The sequence below is a fragment of the Phoenix dactylifera genome, unplaced genomic scaffold, assembly GCF_009389715.1.
Source record: "Phoenix dactylifera cultivar Barhee BC4 unplaced genomic scaffold, palm_55x_up_171113_PBpolish2nd_filt_p 000097F, whole genome shotgun sequence".
Taxonomy (NCBI): Eukaryota; Viridiplantae; Streptophyta; class Magnoliopsida; order Arecales; family Arecaceae; genus Phoenix; species Phoenix dactylifera.
This window is the reverse complement of record NW_024067681.1, coordinates 283,254-306,718: the sequence shown is the minus strand read 5'-3', so window position 1 is coordinate 306,718 and position 23,465 is coordinate 283,254. Positions and strand designations below refer to the sequence as shown.

The following is a 23,465-nucleotide window of genomic DNA, read 5'->3' as shown; positions in this document are numbered from 1 at the left end:
TGCTTATACTTACATGCAAAAGGCTTTTAGGACATATATTACTCTAATAGAAGATCCCCACATAATTGGATTAGTTTAACTCGCTTCCATGAGCTCAAAGCATGGTATCTGATTACTTTTAGCTAGGAACACAGTTCATGCTAGAAGACAACTTTAAAAGATAAAGTGATGATCCATAGGTATTCTAAAAGACATATGTAGATTATTTTCAAGAGTAAATGCATGACTCTACAAGAAAAATCGACTAGCCTAAAACAAAGGGGCATGATAAAAACACTCGGGTACACTTAAATGGACCTAGTGAAATCTGAAAGGGCCTCAGGAGCAATAAGGCTTAGTGAAAAAGTTAGAATGGACATGGCGAAACCCTCCCAAAGAGAATTATGGGTAGAAAAAGGACAAACAAAAAGATATGGCAAAAATCTAAAATGGTACCAATATGAAGAGAGAGAGAGAGAGAGAGAGAGAGAGAGAAAGGGTAGCTACAATTCTTTATCTTGTTCGAGCATAAAGGTATAAGTCTGAAAAGACTTGAGTTTTTACCAACTTCCGGCAGCAATTGAGTGTAGCCGAAGTGCCAGGGCGGCTGGCATTCGAAGAAGAAATTGAAGAAAAATCCGGCGATGAACTCTAATTTGGTGCCTGAGGGTCACCAGTGAAGATTAAAAGAAGTTAGGGAGGCTCTAAATAGAATTCAAAGAGGCTGGAATCTATCTCAAAGTCGGATTCCATCTAATGAGCTCGGGAGGAGGGAGTCGCCTTCCCTCTTCTTATGTGCCATGCACGCACGTGCAGGGGGGAGGGCTGGGTGTTACAGATGTGATGGTGGGCTAATCGATGCAATAGGAGTTTACTTGAAGCCTAACTAATGCAGCTGGTATATATGAGCAGTAAACTTCTGAGAGGCTTCGTCTTCGGTGCATGTACGCTCTCTATAAATCCTGCTGAACTTGGCACTTTTCTGTGTTCTCTAATAATTAGGGGATGATATGCTGAACTAGCTTGTTACGTTGTAATCCTTTTCGAACATATATGAAGATATCTAATGGCTTGCATTTCCCTTAGTCCCATTCTATCTTTTTGAAGTCTTCCATCCAGACGCAACATAATCCAATCACTCATGGGTAGGGCTTGGCTCAAAATTTAGCTCCAAACGTCCTGACGGATCTTAGACATGGAACAGCCACTGAATTATATGCTGTTTGCAAAGACAATATCTTCCGCATCTAAGAATGGGAATGGTCAGTACCCTCTTTAATGCCCATTGTCTTATTGCAACAATGATAACACCAATGGTAAGCATTAAAAATAAAAATCATTTACCGAACACAACTACCAGATGATTTCAAAGTGATGATTTGCACCAAAACAGGTTCCATTAAAAATAAAAATCTTGTGCATTGCTTGGAGTAAAATCTTTGTCACTGGAACCAGAAAGGATGACAAGAAAACGCAATAGCATGTGATTGCAAAGGAGCTAATTTCCAACTTTTAGGATGACCATGAGAACAGAACGGTATGACAGTTCATGTGGCAAATTATAGGACACAAAGATGTAATAATTTTCACCACTTTGGAGCTTGGGCGCCAATACAAACTATTAGATCAAGCCAACCAATCTCCCATCTCAGTAATATGATCCGTGAGGTGCATAAGCACCGCTGCCATACGCCCCCCTCCCAGGATAAGCATAACCAGCCTGCAAGAAACACCAAAGGCATTGCAGAGAACTTCTTAGGTAAACTCCCGTGGCCTCAAGAAATAAGTTTGAGAGAAAGAGGCGGGGGAAGACAGCTGAATTAGAGAAGAACAAAGCTATAGCAATCAAAACTTGGCAAATCTCAACACCATCCCCTCAATAATCAAACTATAATATTGAGGGCCATGTGCCTTGGCATGCACAATCTTAAAAGCCTACACCGGAACTTCCATCAGCATGTCAAGATTTGTGAGGAAGATGAGCCAAGATGGGGTTGTCATAGGATTGCTCATTTAAAAAAATCACGTAGTTCTTGGAAATAACTACGAGCAATGTCAGGTCCCATGCAAATCAAATTCTTTCATGTATTGACAAATACATACCCCCCAAAAAAAAGGTGTGTTTCACTTTCCTACATAAAAATAAGAAGGATTTTTTGCATGAATACCCTCCTAAATATTGAATTTTACATGAATATCCTTCCAAAATTAATATTTGTATATATACTCTCGTAAAATATTTGCTTTTCTATTCTACACTTTTTTTTATTATTGTTTTTGCATATATACCCATGTCATCCAACGCCGTTAAAAAATTAATGGTTTCAAATTAAAATGACTAAAATATTCTTAATGGGTAAATATGTAAAAAGAAACATTTATAAGACGATCGATGAAGGACAAAAAAATAATTTCAAAATTTTATTTTATTTTAAATTAAAAAATATCTTTTATTAACGGTGTTAGAAGAACCGTTATATTAAGGCATTTGTCCAAAAACAATATTTTATGAGGGTACAAAAATAAATTGAAATTTTAAGAGGGTATTCATATAAATTTGAATTTTTAGAAACATATTCATGCAAAAAACCCAAATAAGAAAAATATCTACACCATATAAAACCAGGATTCCATTGCCTACTGAGCTTTGCCCGCTGTCAAGTCTATCTTTTCTGCTCATCATCTTACCCTTCCTAGACATGTGTTGCTAGTGTATCTAAAACATCTACAGATAGGCGAAGTTCAATTACCACAAAGAAAAATCAATTCTTATATCTTAAAAAAAGGTTATTTTCATGAAAGGAATGTTTTTCTGTAAACTCATTTCATGAATCTCACACATCCAGTTCATATGCTCAACACTTCAGTTTCCGTCATCTCCAAGGCTCGTTATCTTAATTTGATCTAACAAGAAACCATCAATATATAACTATGTTGACAAAATTGCATAAATTCTATAATGGTAGCATAACAGAGATAAGAATTATAACCTCATAGCCAGCATAGCTCGAGTACCCAGGATAGGATGTTTGAGTAACTGGTGCAGCTGCTGCATCATAAAGATGAAATGAGTATGGAGGTAACAAAAGGAACAGCAGCAATAATACATACTAGATCAGAAGTACAAGAACCAATTATAATTACTCAGAGACATTGATACAAAGCATACCCTAAGGAAATCCTAGCTGGCAGACTACCAACTGCAAAGAAGCATAATTTAGAAGTTTTCTCTTGATTAAACTTAATACTATGTCCTACAATCTAGACAGCGCTTTTATTTTGGAAAGTCCTTCCAAAGATAAGAACCAAAAGTCATGCCCACATCGCTCTTGAAAGTGTTAAATCAATTGAATTTTTCAAAAAATTATTACTATGTCCGTACACCTAGTACGATGGCTGGTTTGGTGTACCAAGTGTCGGTACGCTTCCTGTGCCATATACTTGGTTAGTACCGGTACGATACATCCTGTATCGCCTGGTTCGTCACAGTATGGCATACCTTGACATGGCTAGATAATCTGTTTTGAAGTGTCTTGATGACATTAGTGAACTCTTAATTTCAAGTGTTGCAGACTTAGTTTGTGTCATGCAGGGAACTCTTAATTTCAAGTGTTGCACACTCTAAGCAGTGTCCTTATGTTTCTAATATAGAATTATCAATTATATGGGGACACTTCAAAGAAAAATGTCCATATGTTCTCAATATATAGTTTTCAAGGTTATATGGACCATTAAGCAAAGCCTCCTTAAATATTTAATGGAAGGTTGTCACAGTTATATGGACAATTCAAGTGACATTATGTCAAAAGTATAAAATTATCGTAGTTAAATTAATCGTCATCGTCTGTTAGATAGAAATATACCTATCCTTCCCCCTTTCAGTTTCTTCTTCTTTTTATTTATTGGACAATAAATGAACAAATATACATAGATACATAAAATATGCATTCCATGTCCCGATGCCTACATTTTTTTGATGCCATTATATTTGACACTTGAGGACACTTGGCACTTGGATGCTTAGCACTTTTGCCAAGTGTCTAGATAACACTCAAGATGCTCAAATGCATAAGCAGCTAGTCACGTGAATCATCAAGGATCAGTTTTTTGCAAGGTAATGGATGTGATCAATGAAAAGACTATGCAAAGATTTCAAGGACCTGCTCGTTCTAAACCAGCACTTCCACAAGAAAAGGGAAATGCTAGTCCCAAATTTGGATCATTTTTGGGCTTTGCAAAGAAGCTGAAAGCAACTCCAGCATTTTTTAGCCCAACAAAGGCCTTGCAACGATATGTGTGTTTAATGCCCTAACATTCATTTAAGGGATAAATTTCTGACTGTTTTTAAAATTACAGCACATCAGTCTCTAGGATCTATTTCATAATTTAAGAGATGACTACAGGATTTTTGATGGAATGGTACCAAAAAAAAGAGGATTTTTTATGGAGCAACTAGCTAGACCTTTTAGTTATATTCTGCAATATCTTTTAGTCATATGTTTCTTTGCATGTAAAGCCTCAAGTAGCCTCACATCATGTTGTAAGCCAATTATTTCTAAAAGCTGTTAGAGTAAGAATTTTTTAATCATAAAAAAAAGACATGCAGGATGAGGCTAGGTTCAGCCAACTTCTATTTTCTCTCTGTTGAGTATCTTGTTGTTTATTATTTCCTTCTTTCCTCCCCCGTCCATCTTCACAAGTCTCCTGATCTGTTCCTCCTCTTTTCTGCAGACTGTATCAACACAGAACTTACCATAGCCTAATTCAAACTGCTAGAGTCAACCTACAAACTGCAGTTCTGTTCCCAGACTCATATGAGCTCATTCTCTCCTCTTAGGAACTTCCAAAAAAACTGCACACAATTCAGAAATACAAGCAAAGTGACAACAACTTCTTGAAACCCCCTTAAGATCTTCACCAATGACATTTGAATTCCTAGTCTGATGACCCAAGTAGCTACCCTGAAAAATTGCCTTCATTTATTACAAAGTGGCTCTATCCATATTTAATTTCATGCAATCAAGGAGTGGAAACACATAGCAAACGTGGAGGCAAATATCTACTGCACTAAGATAGATTAAGTCAGCAAGCAGACAAGCCTGATCATGTGGAGCAGACGAACAATTTCGTACAGAGACTTAATTTCCACAGTAGAGTCAATCAAAGAGAGACAATCTGATCAAGGTGAAGCAATATCTAAAACCTCAATTTATAAAAGCACCAATAAGATTCTCCCACAACCAGTGTAATGTTCCTCCCATCCTACAATTTTAGAAGATAGAATATATTGGATGCCTCATACGGATACCTCATACGGGCAAGCTAAATACTGCTAGACCAGCCTAGATATTCTACATCAACAAAATCCAACCACTACGAACTGCATATGGACAGCAAGCATCAGATCTAATTTCTTGAGGCACAACTCATGTATTCTAAATGGACACAACTGATGGATCATATATTAGACCTACACAGACTAGAATGGTCCTCATGATACATGAAGGACATGAAATGCAACTTCAACCTAAAAGAGTAATCCTCTGATCCCAAAAATGTTGTTGACTCACTGTCTAGCTCTGACAGTTTCTAACAAAGTTCTGTTGAGACTGCAAAAATGAAGGGGGCATATCACATGTGACAGGACTGAGATCAAAAGTAGTAAAGATTCACTGAGAAAGGCATCCACATAGGCTGAAATGAAAAAAATGCTGCAAATAGTTTTCCACCAATGGGTTATGCTCAGCAATTGTCTGTGCCAACTGACAAGCTAACCACAAAGAAGACATTATGCTGAGCTGACAAATAATTTCTTGGATCTGAACATTTGATGAGGTATTTTCAGGTAGAGGACATGTAGCATTCAGGAATCATGTACTATTAACAGTCCATATAGACATAATATGATGGATTCTGAAGTTTTGAGTGCTAAATAAATCTATCATCCGTCACATCAAGACAAGGAAAAGTTGTATAAGTAAATAAGATATTAAAAAAAAAGAAAGGGAGAACAACTTATTTCACAAAAAGAAGAGAACTTGATTTCCTACTTTAAATGTAAGAACATTGACCAGATGGCGAAGATCAAAATGTCGCCAGTCAATGACATAACAGCCTATCATTGGCACGAAATGTCAACCGGTGCTTGGCATGCACTAATGCAATAGAATACCAAATACCTGTGTGCAGCCAATGCGGCACCACTGCTGCCAATGAGAACGTAAATCAGTGCTGGAAAGACTAACAAGCTATTGGACACATGGTACAAAGAAGAACTAAAATGGCTGCTTCTTTATTTCTTGGGCTTCTTTATTTACAAGAAACCAAAGGAAAAAAGTAAGAAGTTTAATAACATCAGCAATGATTAAAAAGTTTTACATGTAGGGGAAAATAATAATTGAAATGGAATTGGAATAATAGTAGATAAAAAAAAGACTAAGTTGTAATCATCAAGAAGACGAAGAATACGCTAAAAGCTATATAGTTAGTTTTAGGTGACAAATTAGTGATATATTCAATGCTTGTGTACTACAAGTAGATATTGGATGAAAGAATCAGAAGCAATTCTGTGAGGAAATTAATGCATCAATGCAAGGTATTCTAAAGGGGAAAAGGAAAATTGTAGGTTGTGTCTTTAATAGACAAGTAGGGAAACATGATCTAGGATATGAAAAGGTACATTGCAGGTATCCATTTGGTGATAAGAATTTAGTGGGAGATTCAATTCTTGCATTTGCAATAAGTAATGATCCAGGTTTTTTTTGCTTTTTCAAGTTTTTTGTTTCTATGCATAATAGCAGCATTGGGGTGATTTTGTTTTGTATTTTAGTGTTTTAATTGTGTTTTCAATAGATGTGAGATATTGGAGTGTCAATATCAATACCAACACTCAATGACTGAGTCAACATAGATCAACAAACTGTGAATATTTATACATAAAGTAACAATTAAAGTATAGTATTGAAAAAAAAATGTATAATGATTTGCCTTATAAATTCAATCCCAAACAGAGGGTTTAGGCACTCATAGACATCTGGGTCAACAAATTGTAGCAGGCACACATTTTCAAACCCAAATTCCATTTATTTTATTTTTATTAACATTATAATCCAAAAATATTAATAATTTATAATAAATAAATAAAAAATAAAAATCACCATGTTGTAGGGCGTTGTCCACCCTACAATATTCCAAAATTTAAGCAAAACGGAAAAAATTTGGCCAACTTTTGTCCATTCAAAAGAACAGTTGGGAAGAAGGGCCTCGCCAAATCTGAAGACCCCCTATTCCATGCTATTGGCTTCCCATCCCCGTCTAGACCCTCCCCCACTTTCCACTCGCTTCCGCACTTTCTCTCCTCTCTTTCTATCTCTCTCCCCCTCTCTTTCTCATGGTTTGGGCAAAAGGAGAAGCTGAGCCTCTCATGAGATGCCTAAATGGGTGCAATGACACGCTGCAGGGCCTCCCACTCCACCTCCCCATATTTTCAGAAAAATTTGTGCTCGTTAGGATGTCATATGAACTGTGTGGTGCAAACCCTTTGCAATCAAGAAACACAATTCATGCATCATATCAGCTGAACCGGGGTTTGCACCGGCGCTTGCCAACCCGACCCTGTCCATATTGCCTTGTTTTTATGTGTTTTGAGGGCCAGGGTGGAGGGGTCTCAGTGCTGTTTTCTGGCTGAAATGGTATCGTCCCGTTCCACAGGTATGTTAAACCATGCTTGAGGCAGTGAGAGAGGGGGGCTGGTGTTGGGGGCAGAGGCATGTCAAGTGAGAGGAGTTGTGAAGCACCTCATTGGTGAAAGATGCCCAGACTAAACAAAGATGAAAATGCTATTTTCAAAACCCATTAAATGAAAATTCTACTAAAGAAATTTGATAGAAGAGTTACAATTAACTAGTTGTCAAATTTCTCCTTGCACAATGTTGTAAACCTAAAATCGAGATAGTTTTACAAAGAACAAAAACAGGTGAGGCATTTGATCCTCAATGGAATATCAATTAGGGTTTCGAAAATAATAAGATATTATGCTAACTTGACTTACTAGCTCATTAAATGAGATTTTGAAAACCATGAAATTGTCGAATGATCCAAGAAGCATCAATTACCAAGTTGTAAAAATATAGGACATATGCAAAATTGCTCTAAATATCTTGGACTTATGTTAATTGATTTATGGGACAAGGTAACTAAATAAGGATTCAGAAAAACAATGACAACAACCAAGGGCAAAACTAGGATTCAACTTGATGGGGTATTTTGCATATTATAAATTGAAAATATCAAAATTCCACCTAATAAGAGAAGTAATTTTCAACTTCATAAAAATAGTAACGCTCTTGACTAAGAAATACAAAAAAAGGAATATTTTGTTTAACATATTTAAATACTATTGGACAAAAATATAATTGTTTTGAGCAATTACAACATGAAAAGCTGGACCAAGTAAATTAAAAAGATGAGAAAATAGAAGATAAAGGCCATCAAGTTTTTCCTTTTTCAACATGATTAACAAGAACCTACATAATAAAACTCTCTCAAAATCTATAGGATCAATTAATTATATCATGCATATAATTTAGGAAAAAATAAATATGATGAACAATAGAAACTAAGGATGTATTTACCTATTCCCCCGAGTAGCAGGTCACCAAGTTGATAACCATAAAAGGAATTTTATGATGTAGATTTGAGCAGCCAATCCATCAACAACAAGAACTTATCAGAAAAAAAACCCTTGGAGTTTATGCATGAAGGTGACCCCAAGGGAAAGACAAAAAGCAATGGACATGATCCACTTTATCATAACCAAGAGTAGTCTTGAGCTTTTTTTTTTTTTTTTTTTTTTTTGCGTAAGGACTGAGAGTTGAGTCTTAGACCTTTGTCAGTACTGAGAGGAAGCAAGCAATTTTGCAAAGAAAACATAGAGCTGTTGGGTTTGTTGTTTATGATTTCCTAATCCTTATAGAACTGGGATACAAGGAGCCCCACCCTAATATGGGCACCAGATTGGATAGGAAACCGGGTAGGCTACTATGGGAAATCAATGTGGAGTCATAGACATCCCAAGATTGATACTATGATTCTAGAGTCTTGGAATAGCAATCTTCTTTCCCACCAAGAAACATGGACCATTAGATGGTTTTGCAACTAAAAAGGGAGCCTTTTGTAGGACAGCCACATGAGGCAGGGAAGCCATGACCCACTAGACTCTTGGATCCCCTAAATCTGCCCCTAACAACATCAAAGAACCAATTTGGTTTAAGGCCAGAAAGCTTACAATGCTGGCTGCCTTCATAGGCAATTAATAGAAAAATATGGAAAGGTTTACTTTAAGGTTACAAGAAAGGTAACTTGGTGAATCTAAGAAGGAAAGACGTACATAGGCTATACATTAAAATTATTCACATGTATACCCAAGTAAGGGCAAGTGCTTAAATTGGTTTTGGCACAAGAAATACATCTCAATCACAATAACTTCACACCAAGGATAAGCATAAAGCATTATCTTTTTATACTAAAACATATAGGAATTTACCCTTATTTCTATGAAAAATTACTGTGACATATTTGCAGCAAATATAGTCTTCATTGATCAGAAAACAGACAAGATTAAATATTAATGAAGCTATCAAAGTAAATCTTAGAATAATGAAGCTCAATTCAAGATCGAAATTAAGAGATGCTACAGAATTGAGTGTTTTGTTATTCATAATTTATTACACAAACTAATGAAGAGATACATGAACACATGCAATAGCATCAATGCTCCTTGGATGGCACGGAAAGATGCTTCTATGGTATGTTCTAATCAATAATATCTTGGCAACTTAGAGGCAAAAACTTATCAAATGGCATTAACATCCATGATGTCATACGGCTCAAGACATTCATCTACAATGTAACATGGTGCAAGATGTTATAACAAAAAGCGTCCAAGAAATTGAGTAAAATCTAGCACAAAAAAAAGAGGACGTTGAAATGGATATGTGGTAAGACAAAGAATGATACAGTTAGAAATAGATATATTAGAGTTGTCTGAGTTGCATAAATTAAGGACAAAATGATGAAGAATCAATTTGACATGGTATAAACATGCACAATAGAGATTTAAAGAGGGCTCTAGTGAGAAAAGATTTAATCTTTGTTGAAGGATGTAGGAAAAGGAGACAAACACCAAATGTAACATGAATGAACATTTTGAGAAAATCCAGCCCTCAATAGCAATTCTAAGTGAACAAGGATTCATAAAGGTGGCCCTAAACAGTTGAGACAACATTTCCTGGTTATTGCTTTGGTTTATATTAAAAATCACTGGATTAGGATACATTTTTTTATAAATAACATCTTTACAAGAAAAGATTAGAAGTGTAATCACATAATATCATAAATATAATGAGAATAACAAACTTTATATTCCTTTTTGTTAGTGACATAATTATGTAGAAACAATAGCAATGCAAAACAATGCGAATGAATTAACAGAATAGGAGCTATATGTATCATAGATGAATTGACATAATGATAATGTACTAAGCAAGCAGCCGATTTTAACTCTAATGACAATCACATAGCAACGAAAAGGTAATGACATACTGCAATAGAATAAAACATACAAAACATTCAGCTCCATGGCCAAACCCATGATAGAAAAGGGTTGGATGATGATGAACAGGAGTTCAAAAAAATTTGTATAATATTGGTTAAGAGCTAAAACCATAAAAAAAAAACTGGCTACAAATTAAAAGATGTGTTCGTAGGAGCCAGATGCTACCTCCAGCAAAGTCAGAACCATTCCTTGCTTGGCTATCATAAGCACCAACCCTAGTTAAACACAACAAAAGACATATATAAGCAATTGACATTGTGAAACATTTATTATGCTGGAAGCACAAACAGGGCATACCTTCTTTGCTCATATCCATAACTATAATGAACAGGTTTTGCTGCAGGAATACATCCAGCATGAGGTTCCTGAAAAGAACCGCCAACCAACAACATGCTTAACCTAGAATTCTGGAAGAAAACTGAGAAAGAGGTGTGTCTGTGTGTGTGTGCTGGAGGAGCTTGGGGTAGGTTCATGTTTACCAGATCAGACTGACGAGCTTTAGAACCAGAAGGTCCAGCATAAGTGTAAGCCTGGTATCTAGTTGCAGATTGTGCATATCTTGGAGCATAGGTGGTAGGTTGCACGACAGGGTTTACTTCCGGTAGCCCTGAGTAACTGTACCTTTGGTTGCCAAAGCCTTTAGAAGGTCTACCATGCAAGTTACCTGCATGTCTCCAAACACACCAAACATAACCTTAAGCACACATCTATCAAATCTGGAAACACAAAAAAAAATGACAACATAGTATAACCAGCTTTACCATACCAAAGTTGCGATTTTTACGTGCCTTCTTTGATGGCCTGTCATTAATGGCATTGTCCATGCTCCTCCTACCACGTCGTTTACCTTTAGCAGGCCGTGCTAGTTGAGGACCATGTTTACCCTTTGCAACCATGCCTTGGGACTTAGATGACTTGCTCCCTTCAACATTTTTTAATTTGTGTTGAGTTTTTGCCTTGACAAGAACCTCTTTTGACTTGGAATGTTTTTTCTTCTTAGATTGGCCAGCCTCTTCAGAAACTTCTTCATTCTTCTTAACCTTAAATCCACCTCGAGCACGCTGCCTAGCAAGCCTTCTCTTATTCAAAGGCTTAGCAAGATTAGCTTTGACCTGAAACTTGCAATACCCAAGTTACTCCACTAAGATTAGTAACAGAAACATCAGATGAGATCTCAAATACCTTACCTTGACCTCATCTTCTCCAAGTTGAGCACTGTTTATTCCTTCGACACAAGCTACAGCACTTTCTCGAGAAGTAAATTCAATAAACCCAAAATCTTTCTTTTTACTTGTTGTGAACTTCCGAAATAGTTGTACTTTCTCTACCTCACCAAATTGTTTGCAAAGTTCTTTGATTTTTTCTTCATCCCAAGAGACTGGAATACTTTCAATGAATACAGTTTTAACCTGCAGACAGACTAAATAATCTATTTATCAAGCAAAAAACTTATCAGCAACATTTTATAAAACATATGCAAAATATGTTGAGTTACATGTTCCAGATGGCTTGGTACCTCAGGAGCAAGTCATATACAATTTAACTTGCATATTTCCAAGTATTATATTAAATAGAGGACAAGAAAACCTTTCCCATCAGTAGGTATTTTAACTACCATTACAGAGATAATAGTAGAAAACCTTTCTACTATAACAACGTCTCACAATACTCTATTGTTATGGGTTCCAATGACATCTGCATTCAGATGTGCCAGTGCATAACCATAAGGGTTCCGAGTCACAAAATTCATACAAACATCTTGCCCTACTTGTACAAGTTACACAGGAGCACCAAGAAACAACAAAAGTTGATAGAATTGATCCAAATTTCACACTAAGAAAAACATGGTCTTACAACTAATGCAATAAGTCTGCATGCCTACAAGCAAAAAAGATTGTTTACCTGTAACAAAATTTCCTCAGCTGGATGCATTGGAGTTTGTGCAAAAGCAACTTTCGCACTCCTATCACAGCCAAATACAGCATCTGGTTTTTTTAACCGCTGAAATGCTGCCATTGCATCAGAATGTGAATTGAATTCAAGGAAAGCAAAACCTTTGATTTTCCCTTCATTATTGGGATCATCAGGCAAGAGTATGTGCTCTACTTGTTCAATTCCATATCCTTTTAATGTCTCAAGCACCTGGAAGCACACCATTTAGACAGTATAAGCATGATGGTTAAGTAGATGCGCTGCAATAAAAAAACACTATAATAAACAAATCAGTAATGCTATGTGAATTCACATCAAAACCAAAAATGTTGGACAAGTTGCAAAAGTGAAACGGTACAAATAAATGGGAACAAGAAATACTGTACGTGATCTTTTGTCCAAGTCTTGCAGATGTTTCCCAGGTAAAGGGTATCATTATATTGACTAGCTGATATTCCAACCTGCTTCCCTCTCACCTAACAAAACGATATCCATAAGTCAAAGTTTGTACACTAAGTTGACTGCATATAAAACAAAATTATTTATAAAAGCCTTAAAGACTTAAACTGAACCTCTGTCCCATCTTTTAGCTCAGCAAGAGCCTTCTTCGCATGCTCAACACTAGCGTAACGAATAAATGCAAACCCCTTACTTTTCTGTGTTGATAGATTTCTAACTATCCTAACAGACTGAATCTCCCCAAACACACCAAAGACATGCATTAAATCTTCCTCAACAGCTTCTTTATTTAACCCACCAATAAATATCTCAAATTCCTTCTGCTTTTTTCTCTCTGTCATAGTGTCCTGCATATATAAAGAGGGATCTTCCTCCTCAATTTCTTCATTGTCTGCCTGCATATATAAAGAGGGATCTTCTTCCTCAACTTCTTCATTATCTTCTCCATCATCATAGCTTTCACTGTTATCAGCGTCATCTAACCCATCAGCCCCTTCATCTTTACCAGCACCAACATCCCTTTCTTCATCAACACCTTCAACCTCACTTTCCACGGCTTCCCCTTCAACTACTTCAGCACCTAAGGAAGAAATTAAATTTCAGTATAAGCAATGTTTAATCTTCACCACCAGCAAACAGGTTTAGATTCAAACAAGAAACTAAACAAGGCAGAATCAACATAGTAGATAGGCACATGCTCATACAAGATTTATTCAAATAGTAATTGATCTCATTACACAACAGTGAAATATTACACATTTTGGTAACAACAATGTGGATGACAGTTATCTGTTCATGCATATCATAAACTATGAGGTGTAGAAAAGAATTCCCCCTAGTTGCTTTGTGCCTTGAATGTAAGCGTTAGTTGCATAATTAAAAGATCTGTGATACAACTTCCTCGCATTATTTCCAAAGTATAAGCAAAAGTTAACACTGAGTGCTTGCTCAGATGGCATCACCACTTGCCACTTGGGCAAGAAGGCAGGGATTCGATTCTGGTTGGAGTCGACCCCTAAGGGTGGTGTAGGTATAGGGTAGGAAAAGGCAGCGATCGGCCCCTCCTAGTCTCAAAACAAAAAAACGAAAAAAACGAAAGAGAGCATAAACAAATTTACATCCTAAAAATCTAGTACAGAAACTCTGCCAATGCCTTATCTTTTTATACCATATATTTGCCTTTCCATCAGTTAAATTGCAATTCAAATAAGAAACATGTTAAAAATTTTAAGATAATAAAAAGGGGAAACCCAGAAAGCCAAAACTTTGGACTCGTAAACAAAAATCTTAAAATCCCAAGAATGTCTTCCAAACATTATCATGCAGCATCTTGCGGGAAAAAAGGTGCCTCACAATGTACCTCCCTTTTGCTTGTCTAAAGCATCTTCCACTCTTGCAAAGAGTTTCTCAATTTCACCCATCAGATCATCCTTTTAAATCACTAATGTTTTCGTCTAACCTGCCAATATGCCTTTTAAGTTTCATGGTTAGCCCCTCTCTTGTCCAATATGCATTGTCCTAGTACTTGCCACCAATTCAATGGTTGACATCTGACTGAAAGCCAATGGGAGAAATTTCACATATCACCCTGATCCTCAAAACAAACCCCTTGGACATGACCCACTGTCAGTAAGTTCAGGTACCCTAAGCAACCTTTTTAGATGAAGAACTACTCTTATTTCAATCTTGACAAAATCCAATATCCTTATGCACCTGAAATGTTTAAAGATCCACAGACAATCACTAGTGAAGGGCCTGAACTTCATAACACATCTAATGAAGCACTACAAGCATGTATACCAATAACTCCTTGCTTGGAAGGATCACATGAGGATTTGACCTGTTAGCTTTCTCATTTTCATCATTAATAACTTCTCCATTCTTCTAGTTATATTTTAGGTCAATTTCCAAAATTCCTGAGTCCTTACTACCTAAAGCTTGGTTCCCTTTTCACATCTATTATAAATAACTAAAACAGATGCTCAGCTTGTGCCATCACATGGACATTCATATTCATAATATCATTTCGGATAATAAGTAGACTCTTATTTAATACAGCTCTTTATTTTTGACCGCATTAATAATGTTATCAATATGTTTCATTATTTCGGTAATAAGTATTAGTTAATATAGTTCTTTATTTTGGATAGTATATCATATATATACATATATATATATAATGACTATAATTATTCATCAAACTCCTTACTCTTGATAAGAACTGATCATATTTATCATAATTTTTTTTACTCTTAATAAGTTTATATAATCGAAATACCTTTACTCTTGATAAATAAATTTAAATGAATCTCTTACAACACATTATCTATTATATATAACTAAAATGGAAGCCCAGCATGTCCTAAGCTCTCCATTTTCCATGTGAATGCCCATATTAATAATATTATCAATACAGTTCTTTATTTTGGATAATAAGTAGGGCTCTTATTTAATACGGTTCTTGATTTTGGACCATAATAAGTAGGGTTCTTATTTAAGATGATTCTTTTTTGGACAGTCTATTATACATATCTAAAATGACTATTGTCACTCATCAAACTTCCTACTTTTGGTAAGAACTAATCATATTTATCAAAATAAAAAATTGCTCTTAAAAAGTTTATAAAGTCTTAATACCTTATCTCTTAATAAATAAATTTCTTATTTCGATAAATGAATCTCTTACACATTTTTTAATGTCATAATAGTTGGTTTCATTTGCATCATTTTTTAACTAAATAGGTTTTTCAAAGTTCAATTTTTTACATCTATTTTCTCCTAAAGAGATTGTATACTTTGAGAAATAATATTTTTACGCTATATTGTATTTCAAGAATATTGAAAAAAGGGGGAAAAACTGTACCTCACGCATTACATAGGTTATATGCTCATTATTTCTTAAAATGATCTACAAATGATAGCCTAAGATAAGCCCTCCACATTCTAGTCCTGATTGGCATGAAGGGAAGACATACACTGATGATTTTAAGTTTAACAAAATCAAATATGTAAGTCATGTGTGATGTCCCACTTCCAAAATTTCTTGCTGCAATTGACAATCCCGCATTAAAGTACTTGCAAGCAATGCATACGATTGTTAAAGTCTGAAGTTAAAAAAATTTAAAAAGAACTGAACACCTAAAGCTGAGAAAGGAACTCAAAGGACACTAATTCCAAAAGCCCAATGAAACTTGGGACAGCATTTATATACTATTGAGAAAATGGTGTCAGAAAACAAACTTACTGTTTACTTCTCTATTTTCTGCACAAACATATGTTCAGGATGTTATCTATGGTCATTCACCTGCCAAAACCTTGCAAGGACCGCATAAGCCCAAATGCCAATCAAGATAAGTGTTAAAAGACGACGAACATAAATAGAAAGACTAGAATTACAAAAACAGCATATCTCAAGAAATCAACTGCTTTGAACTACTTTCAACTCCTGCATTGACCACCAAAACTGATCCAATGATAAAATTAAATTAAAGCTCTCTTTTTCTAAACACAGAAATAGCCTATCCACACACGAGAGGTAGAGCTGCATATACTGAACCTCCTTAGACCGTACAATGGCAAGAGCCTTGCGCACCAGGGTGCCATTCTCTATTTCTGAATGGAGCCAAATGAATCTAGTTTTGAAATAGCTTTCAGTGTTAAGCAAGGCTACAATTCTAAAACATTTTTACTCATGTCCAACACATTGGGATCAAAAAGACAATGACTATAAAAGATGAAATGGAACCATGCATAATTTCTTTCCTCACACTATATATCTTGATCGACCAAAACTATGCCTTTCTAATGACCCTGTAGGAATTCGTTGGATACAAAATGAAATGTGGCTAAAGAGTTAGCTGTTTAAGTTATTCATACAATAATGCAGACCAAAAAGGCCAAAACATTATTGAAAGATATAATAAATTTTCAGTAAATTTTAAACCACAACATAAACCAACGTTATGCCATGCAATTGTGACTTTAATTGGAGATGAGCAACTTTGTAGATGACAGTTTTTCCTTAGCTTGATGTCAGAACCCTTCCTAGAATACTAGATATTCTTTGAAATTCAGTTGTTGTGCAGAACAATTTTGTTGCCTTAATATTCATTCTGCATGCAGCAGTACTCATCCATATTATATTTAAAAGAGTGAGAAAAAACGGACTTTCGGTCTGCCAAATTTAACCTTTTTGTGCAAATTAGCTCGCATAAAATCATTTATTATCTGATGACTAACCATGAGTAAATTTGGAAAGAAATATCTGCATGTCATGTAATATGGCGCCCTGAAGATCTCTCACCCACATCCTAACCCCGGACCTCTTCACAACCTTCTTCTCTTTTCTAAAGATATGCACATGATGAACCAAAAAATGATTAGATCCCCTCTCTCTGACCTTTATCACTAGCAATAGTGGCTGAAGTTGGTCTCGATCAATTTATTTCATTATTGATTATTGATCAATAATCATAGTGGAATCAATGGTGCAGAGTCAAAAGAAAATAAGATTCTGACTTAAGGCTATTGATGAACTAATCCAATGAATCTACTCGTAACAAGTTCCTATATTATAAAATTTCTGGTAGAATCGGGAAGCAGTAAGCACAAATTTCTGGTATGCTCTTTGTTCTTGTGCATGACTTGAGACAGACTTCTTCTTGACGGCATTGGAGCGACTTGATGGTCAAAGTTCGGGGGGCACTTGAACAAGCCGCCGGCGCCCGGCTGCGTCTTTACCCCTATCCAATTATCTCTGCCTCAAATCATGTGTGCATGCCCACTCCCCTTCTCTTGTTTGATTTTTTTATCAAAACAATCAGCTCCTAAACAAACAACAACTTGCTTCTCTCTCTTCCCCCTATTATCCTAACAACCATGCTTGCTAATCTCCTTTTATGATCCTTCCTCCTCGTCCTCTCCTCCCTCTCTCTCAACACATTCACATAGAAATGCCCTGATAAGACCCCCTCTTGACTTACTTTTCCATATAATCATCTCTTTCCTATTTGAGCACAGCATTCCACAACTCTCAACATCACACCAACTCACACTCATTCAATAGCGCATTGATCAGGAAAATGGCAATTAAGTACAAAATATTACTAATCAAAGAAAAGGTTTTCATTTTGTCAAGGGTGGTGGATACCTATCATATATTAATTTTATAAGAAATTTTCATCCCTCAGTCTACTTATGTACTTTCTGATTTAATGTGTATAGCATATTTTTGGTTTTACAGAATTAGTTTTGCATTTTTAGTTACTTTTACTTTTTGTTTATCTTTATTTTGCATTTTTTTGTTGTTCTCTTTCATGCAAAGCATGTTTTATTTGCATTTTGTTTCTGCATATCTATTTTCTGATTTGTACTACTAATTTGTACGTTTTATTTTATTTTTGAATATATTATTTTTTCAATATTCTGCATTACATTTTATATATTGCACATTAAAATCCATAAATGTTGATATATGTCTATATTTGTTTTTAGTTTCTACTATTTAAAATTTTTATTTTATTTAATTTGTTCTATTCATTTGCATTACATGTAAATATAATATTCTCTAGACCAGTCCAAGTAAATCGTACGTATCCTATACAGGAAAATTTGATCCCCAATGTTTTGAAAAAGTGACTGAACAACCACGTTATTAATAAATTCATTTCATTCATTGCCATGCCACATAGAAAATAATGGGAATGAGATGAGTCCATGGGTCTACTGATTCCATCCGGAGTTGCCATTAATTTTCAGATAGTACTTTAAAAGGCTATTATTATGGCAGATGAAATGTATAATGGAAAAATCATGTTTAGTTGCTCAGCATACTCTAAGAACTTTAACTGAACTTATCCATCTCCAACTCCATCCTAGCAAACTCGTTTGAACTATCTTTGACTTTTTTGTTTCTAAAGGTCCATTTTATTTTTTTATCCCTATGACTAAAGAGGCTGGACAAAGCATTTTGATCATCACCTCCCTCACCAGCACATAATTCTGGAAGCTAGAAAGATGGGGCCAGTGGCCCAAGCAAAAAACCATATCAAATTTTTCATGGTCATACAACCATTAACTCAAGGATTCTTACATGGGTCGCATCCCCACCAGTGGAGGAGTCTCGTGCAACATGTTTTGAACGAAAATTCCAGTTGGCTGAACATCGCCCCTCATTGCTTTCAAACAACAACATTGTGAAACCAACATATTATTTTTTCTTCCTCTTATTTCAGCCAGTAGCACCAACAATGATTATAATGACTGAATGATGAAAAATAGTAATAGTAAATGCATAAATAGTTGCTAATATTATTGTAAGAGTCAGTAGTGTTTTAGCGTGTTCTGAGCGTCTATCTAGTCCAAGGGTATTTTTCATGATTTTGGTATTCCAGTTCTGGTCTAGTCTTATTTAGGAAAAATTTTTGAGTCACGGCCTTTTGAGAAGGTTAGATATACGCAGCCTTGCTCCATGTCTAGAGAGGTTGTTTCTGTGTTTCAAACCCATGACTTTCAGGTCACAGTGGAGCAACCTTCTAATTGCGCCAAGGCTCACCCTTTAAAGGCTGCAAAGGCAAAAACCTTGCACACTAGACTATTGTAGGCTCAAGTGTGGCGCATCCAAAGAAAAACAACAAGTTTCTGGGCTGTGAATAGTATTGGAGTCGACTCCGGGAGACTTGGAGTCGACTCCGGGAGACTTGGAGTCGACTCCGGCATGCTGTGAAGACTTGGCACAGTGTAGGGTCAACCCTAGGACTTCAGGGGTCGACTCCTTAAGAGCGACAGGAAAAAATCTGAGAGCTGTTTTCTGGGCAGCTTCAGGGGTCGACCCCAGGGCTGCAGGAGTCAACCCGAGCACTGTTTTCACGGAATTTTCAGACGTGAAGCGGGCCAAGTCAAGATTTTTTAAGTCTCAAAGGGTCTAAGTCATTCTTGAGCCACGTTTAGGCTCAAAAGGGGAGACCATGTAAGTCATGGACTTGGGTTGAGTGCTTTCTAATGTGGCTTAGGGGGAGATTGAGATGGTGTATGATTAGACTAAAATTGGGTGCCTATATAAAGGCTTGATGTAATCAGTTTTAGAGGGATCACTTGGATTATTGCTTGAGCAATAAAGAAGCCGCCAGAAAACTTTCTCCCACGTTCTCTCTTCTCTTCCTCTTCTTCTCCACGAAAACCCTAGTCTGTGATTGTGATCCTCCATCTCTTCTTCCTTCTTTCCCCACGCGGCCTGACGCCCTAGGAGACGCCCTAGGTTAGCGGATATCAGGGATCCACACGCTTCCGCACAACGCCAACAACCACCCTTTTTTGAGTCATGATCTCTTTGTTATATTTGTAATAGTAGTTATTTTGTGGGGATTTTTGGAAAAGGGACAAGCAGTGTTGATGGAAAAAGCTTCTCCAAGAAGCCTCTAGTTCTAAGGCTTGAAGGTCTTTGAGAGACCTTCCTTGGAATGTTGTTCTTTCCTAAGAGCTACAATTCTCCCAGCTAGGGTTTCAAACATTGGAAGCATGGGTTTTGAGGAGTTGGCCGAGTGGAATCTTCCAGTCCCTCTATTGTTGTGTCATGCATGTGAGGCCTACATCCTATCACTATTCTGCGTTTCTTTTGGTCATAAAAATTTGCCATATCACTTTTGATATTTTAATATCTAGAGTGAACTTGGAACAAAAATATCTAAACTAAATTACTGAATTTCTAAAACAGTCAATATTAACATGCACATTTTCATAATTCATAAATTTTTCTATGTTTGTACAACCACATGCAATGCACATGCTTGCTGATTCATTTTGGTTCAAAATTCATAACAAGCTTGGCTATCATAAAGGCCCAAAAGTAGGTCAACATACAAGGACTAGATTGCTATAAGAGTATCAGCCGTATTAGATCAACTTATGAGGAAACATTTTGCAATGGTTTAAGAGAAGTTAATGGCTATATATGCATGGCTTGACAGCCTATAAATAAAATTATATTCCAATGTATCATGAATGAAGTTCTCGGTTGAAAGATTTTTGAAAATTGTGGCTAAGAAATTCCAACTCAGGAATGTATTCATATTCTTGGTAGTTGAAGACTCAGCTAGTCAGCCCTTGATAATTGACAAAGCATGGACTATCTAGAACAACCACTTCTCTTCAGATCTGAATAGTAGTAGCAAATTGAAGCTAATGGTAAATTAGACACAAATATCAAATTGCAACAAAGACTAGCCAACTTCAGGAAACAGCAATTTAAACAAAATAGATCCAAGCCTCGGTCAATAATCAAATACCAATACTCATATGTCTCAAATTCAATAATAAGCAATCTGGAAACCACATTTAGTTTTAGAGTTTCAGCCAAGCCTCGTGTATATGGATGACATGTGCTTATTTTGTCATTTTTATGTTTCATCAAAATTAGGAAACATTGCATTGTTTTGAGGTTAATGAGTTTTCATAATATTTGGATCTGAAAGAAATTTCAACGATAAGTAAAATTTTTTATACAAGTTTGGCTGATGTAAGTTAAAAATTATGAATATGCAGGTTGCCATAACCTAAGGCAATGTTTGGTTGCAGTATAATCCAGAGTGATGGGTTATTTCATAAACCCACCAAAAAACATTACCTTTTGAGTTAATCCCACCAACTCCCATTCAAACTGCAATTTTTCCTTAGCCTAAAAATAGAGGGATCTTGAAGATGTCAAGGGTTAGGGACAGCTATTCCTACTTTTTTCAATCCCTCAACAAAACAAGAATTAAATTGTCATCAAACGGTAAAATGATATACTACACTTTAAAATGGTGAAAAACATGTTTCCAGAATTGAATTATTTTGGTGTAAAACCACCAAACGAGATGGTTGTAGCAATAGCAATGTTGGCGGCACCAAAGAAGGTGACATGGAGGTAGGTGCAATGATAGTCTTATATCACATAAATGTTGTCAGTTTGATGGTAGTATGGGGCACAGGCAATGCATAAATTCATGGTAGCAGTGATGGAGGGAATGGTTTGAGAGCTGCAGCTATGTCTTTGGTAATAGTGGAAGTGACGACATAGGGAAAAACGTCGATCAAGGTAATGGTGTATGCAAAAAGTTGTTCTGGTGGATCATAGTGGTCATCTACAAACTTAGGAAGTCAAGTCTCATAATCATCCATATCTCTTTGGTTATGTCCTCCATGAAAATTATTGTCTTTTATACTGAATAATTACAAAGAATATGGAAGAGGGATGGAAAGATGTTTCCGTGTTGGACGGAAGGACAATATATACTATAACCTCCTTATTCCCTGCCTTACATATTTTTTTCTCCATACAAATGACGTGTGGGTGATATGTTAAGTTCTTAGTTTCCTTCATTTCCCTCATTTTCCTTTTGCTCATAGCCTGCACCAGCTGATAATAACATTTACAGCCTTAACTTGTTCAAAAAAATGGACACGGTCTGTTCAGAAGGAAATTTGCAGAACTAAACATATGCTTCTAAAAGAGAATCCCGCATAAGTGAAATGATTCCATTGGCTTATTCAGTCCACACACGCATGAATAGAAACAAGATCTTAAAGTGCATGTATTTGATGGCGAGAAAGCTAGACAACCAACATACCTTCCTCTACATCCATCTGGTTCTCTCCATCAATTATCAGGTCCCTTAGCCTCAGTCGAAACTCCGGGGAAATTTCAAAGGTTCTCCGCTTTCCACTTGATTGCTTGGAGAATCCTGAACATTCCCCAATGCCACTTCTTCAACAACCTTCTCTACAGCTACTTCTACCTCAACCCTCTCGACAGTTTCTCCTTCTACGGCCTCCGCCTCCTCAATCTTCTCCATCACTACTTCTTCTGGGGCCTTCGCCGCATCTATTCATCCTGAGCCCCCAATTTTTGGGGCTTTCCCCTCTTCTACGGCGGCCGGTGGAGCGATATATTCCTCCACCACCGCCCTCCTCCTTTACAGTTGAGAGCAGGAGCAGAATCCGCCTCCAGATTATTCTCGGCGGAGGGAGGTTGGGTCCTCCGCCCATCGGAACCACCTCGTCCTCGACGACGCTCGGCGAGGAATTCGAGACCGCCGCAGTCTTCGCCCGCCTCCTGGCGGCGACCTTTTTCACAGCACGGGGCGGCATCTCAGGGGGAACGCGAGGGAGAGGGGGAAATCGAGGGAGCTAGGGTTTCAGAGAGAGAGAGAGAGAGAGAGAGAGAGAGAGCGGGGGTAGCGGTGAATGGTCGTAGGGAGAAGTGCGGCTTTAGGCGCTCGGGAGATATTTGGGGGTGTGAATGCTGTGGTGGCGATGCGAGGATGGTTGCCGCAGATCACGTGGTGAGATGCTGGTACAGGAGTCACCTCATTATCACCGTCAGGTGGAGTCTTTGCGGTGTATTGCACTGGGTACCCGGATCCAGACCGAACATTTAGTTGGCCTTTGACGGGGTGGGCCACTTCCGGGGCGTGTTTAACCGTCTGATTCAAATAAAGAACGT

General features: G+C 36.8%; 1 protein-coding gene across 2 annotated transcripts; it reads right to left on the bottom strand.

The window, feature by feature from the left end:
- Window positions 1-1,357: 1,357 nt before the first annotated feature.
- LOC103713397 (heterogeneous nuclear ribonucleoprotein Q-like) lies at window positions 1,358-23,202 on the bottom strand. 2 transcript variants are annotated; one of them, XM_008800309.4, is made up of 11 exons: window positions 22,591-23,202; window positions 13,099-13,565; window positions 12,913-13,002; window positions 12,497-12,736; window positions 11,782-12,003; window positions 11,361-11,706; window positions 11,074-11,258; window positions 10,892-10,959; window positions 10,760-10,809; window positions 2,970-3,028; window positions 1,358-1,699 (listed from the first exon to the last, which is right to left on the bottom strand). In XM_008800309.4, the coding sequence occupies exons 1-11, from the start codon at window positions 22,604-22,606 to the stop codon at window positions 1,628-1,630; spliced, it is 1,815 nt and encodes a 604-aa protein (XP_008798531.2). In that variant the 5' UTR covers window positions 22,607-23,202; the 3' UTR covers window positions 1,358-1,627. The 2 variants fall into 2 exon arrangements, with proteins under 2 accessions (XP_008798531.2, XP_008798532.2); XM_008800310.4 differs by having other exon boundaries at window positions 2,970-3,025.
- Window positions 23,203-23,465: the final 263 nt, after the last annotated feature.

Coding starts and splice junctions, on each gene's coding strand:
- LOC103713397 (XM_008800309.4), bottom strand. Junction 10,810..10,891: donor TATGGATATGAGCAAAGAAG/GTATGCCCTGTT, acceptor GTGTTTAACTAG/GGTTGGTGCTTATGATAGCC. Junction 1,700..2,969: donor CGAGCTATGCTGGCTATGAG/GTTATAATTCTT, acceptor TGTTTCTTGCAG/GCTGGTTATGCTTATCCTGG.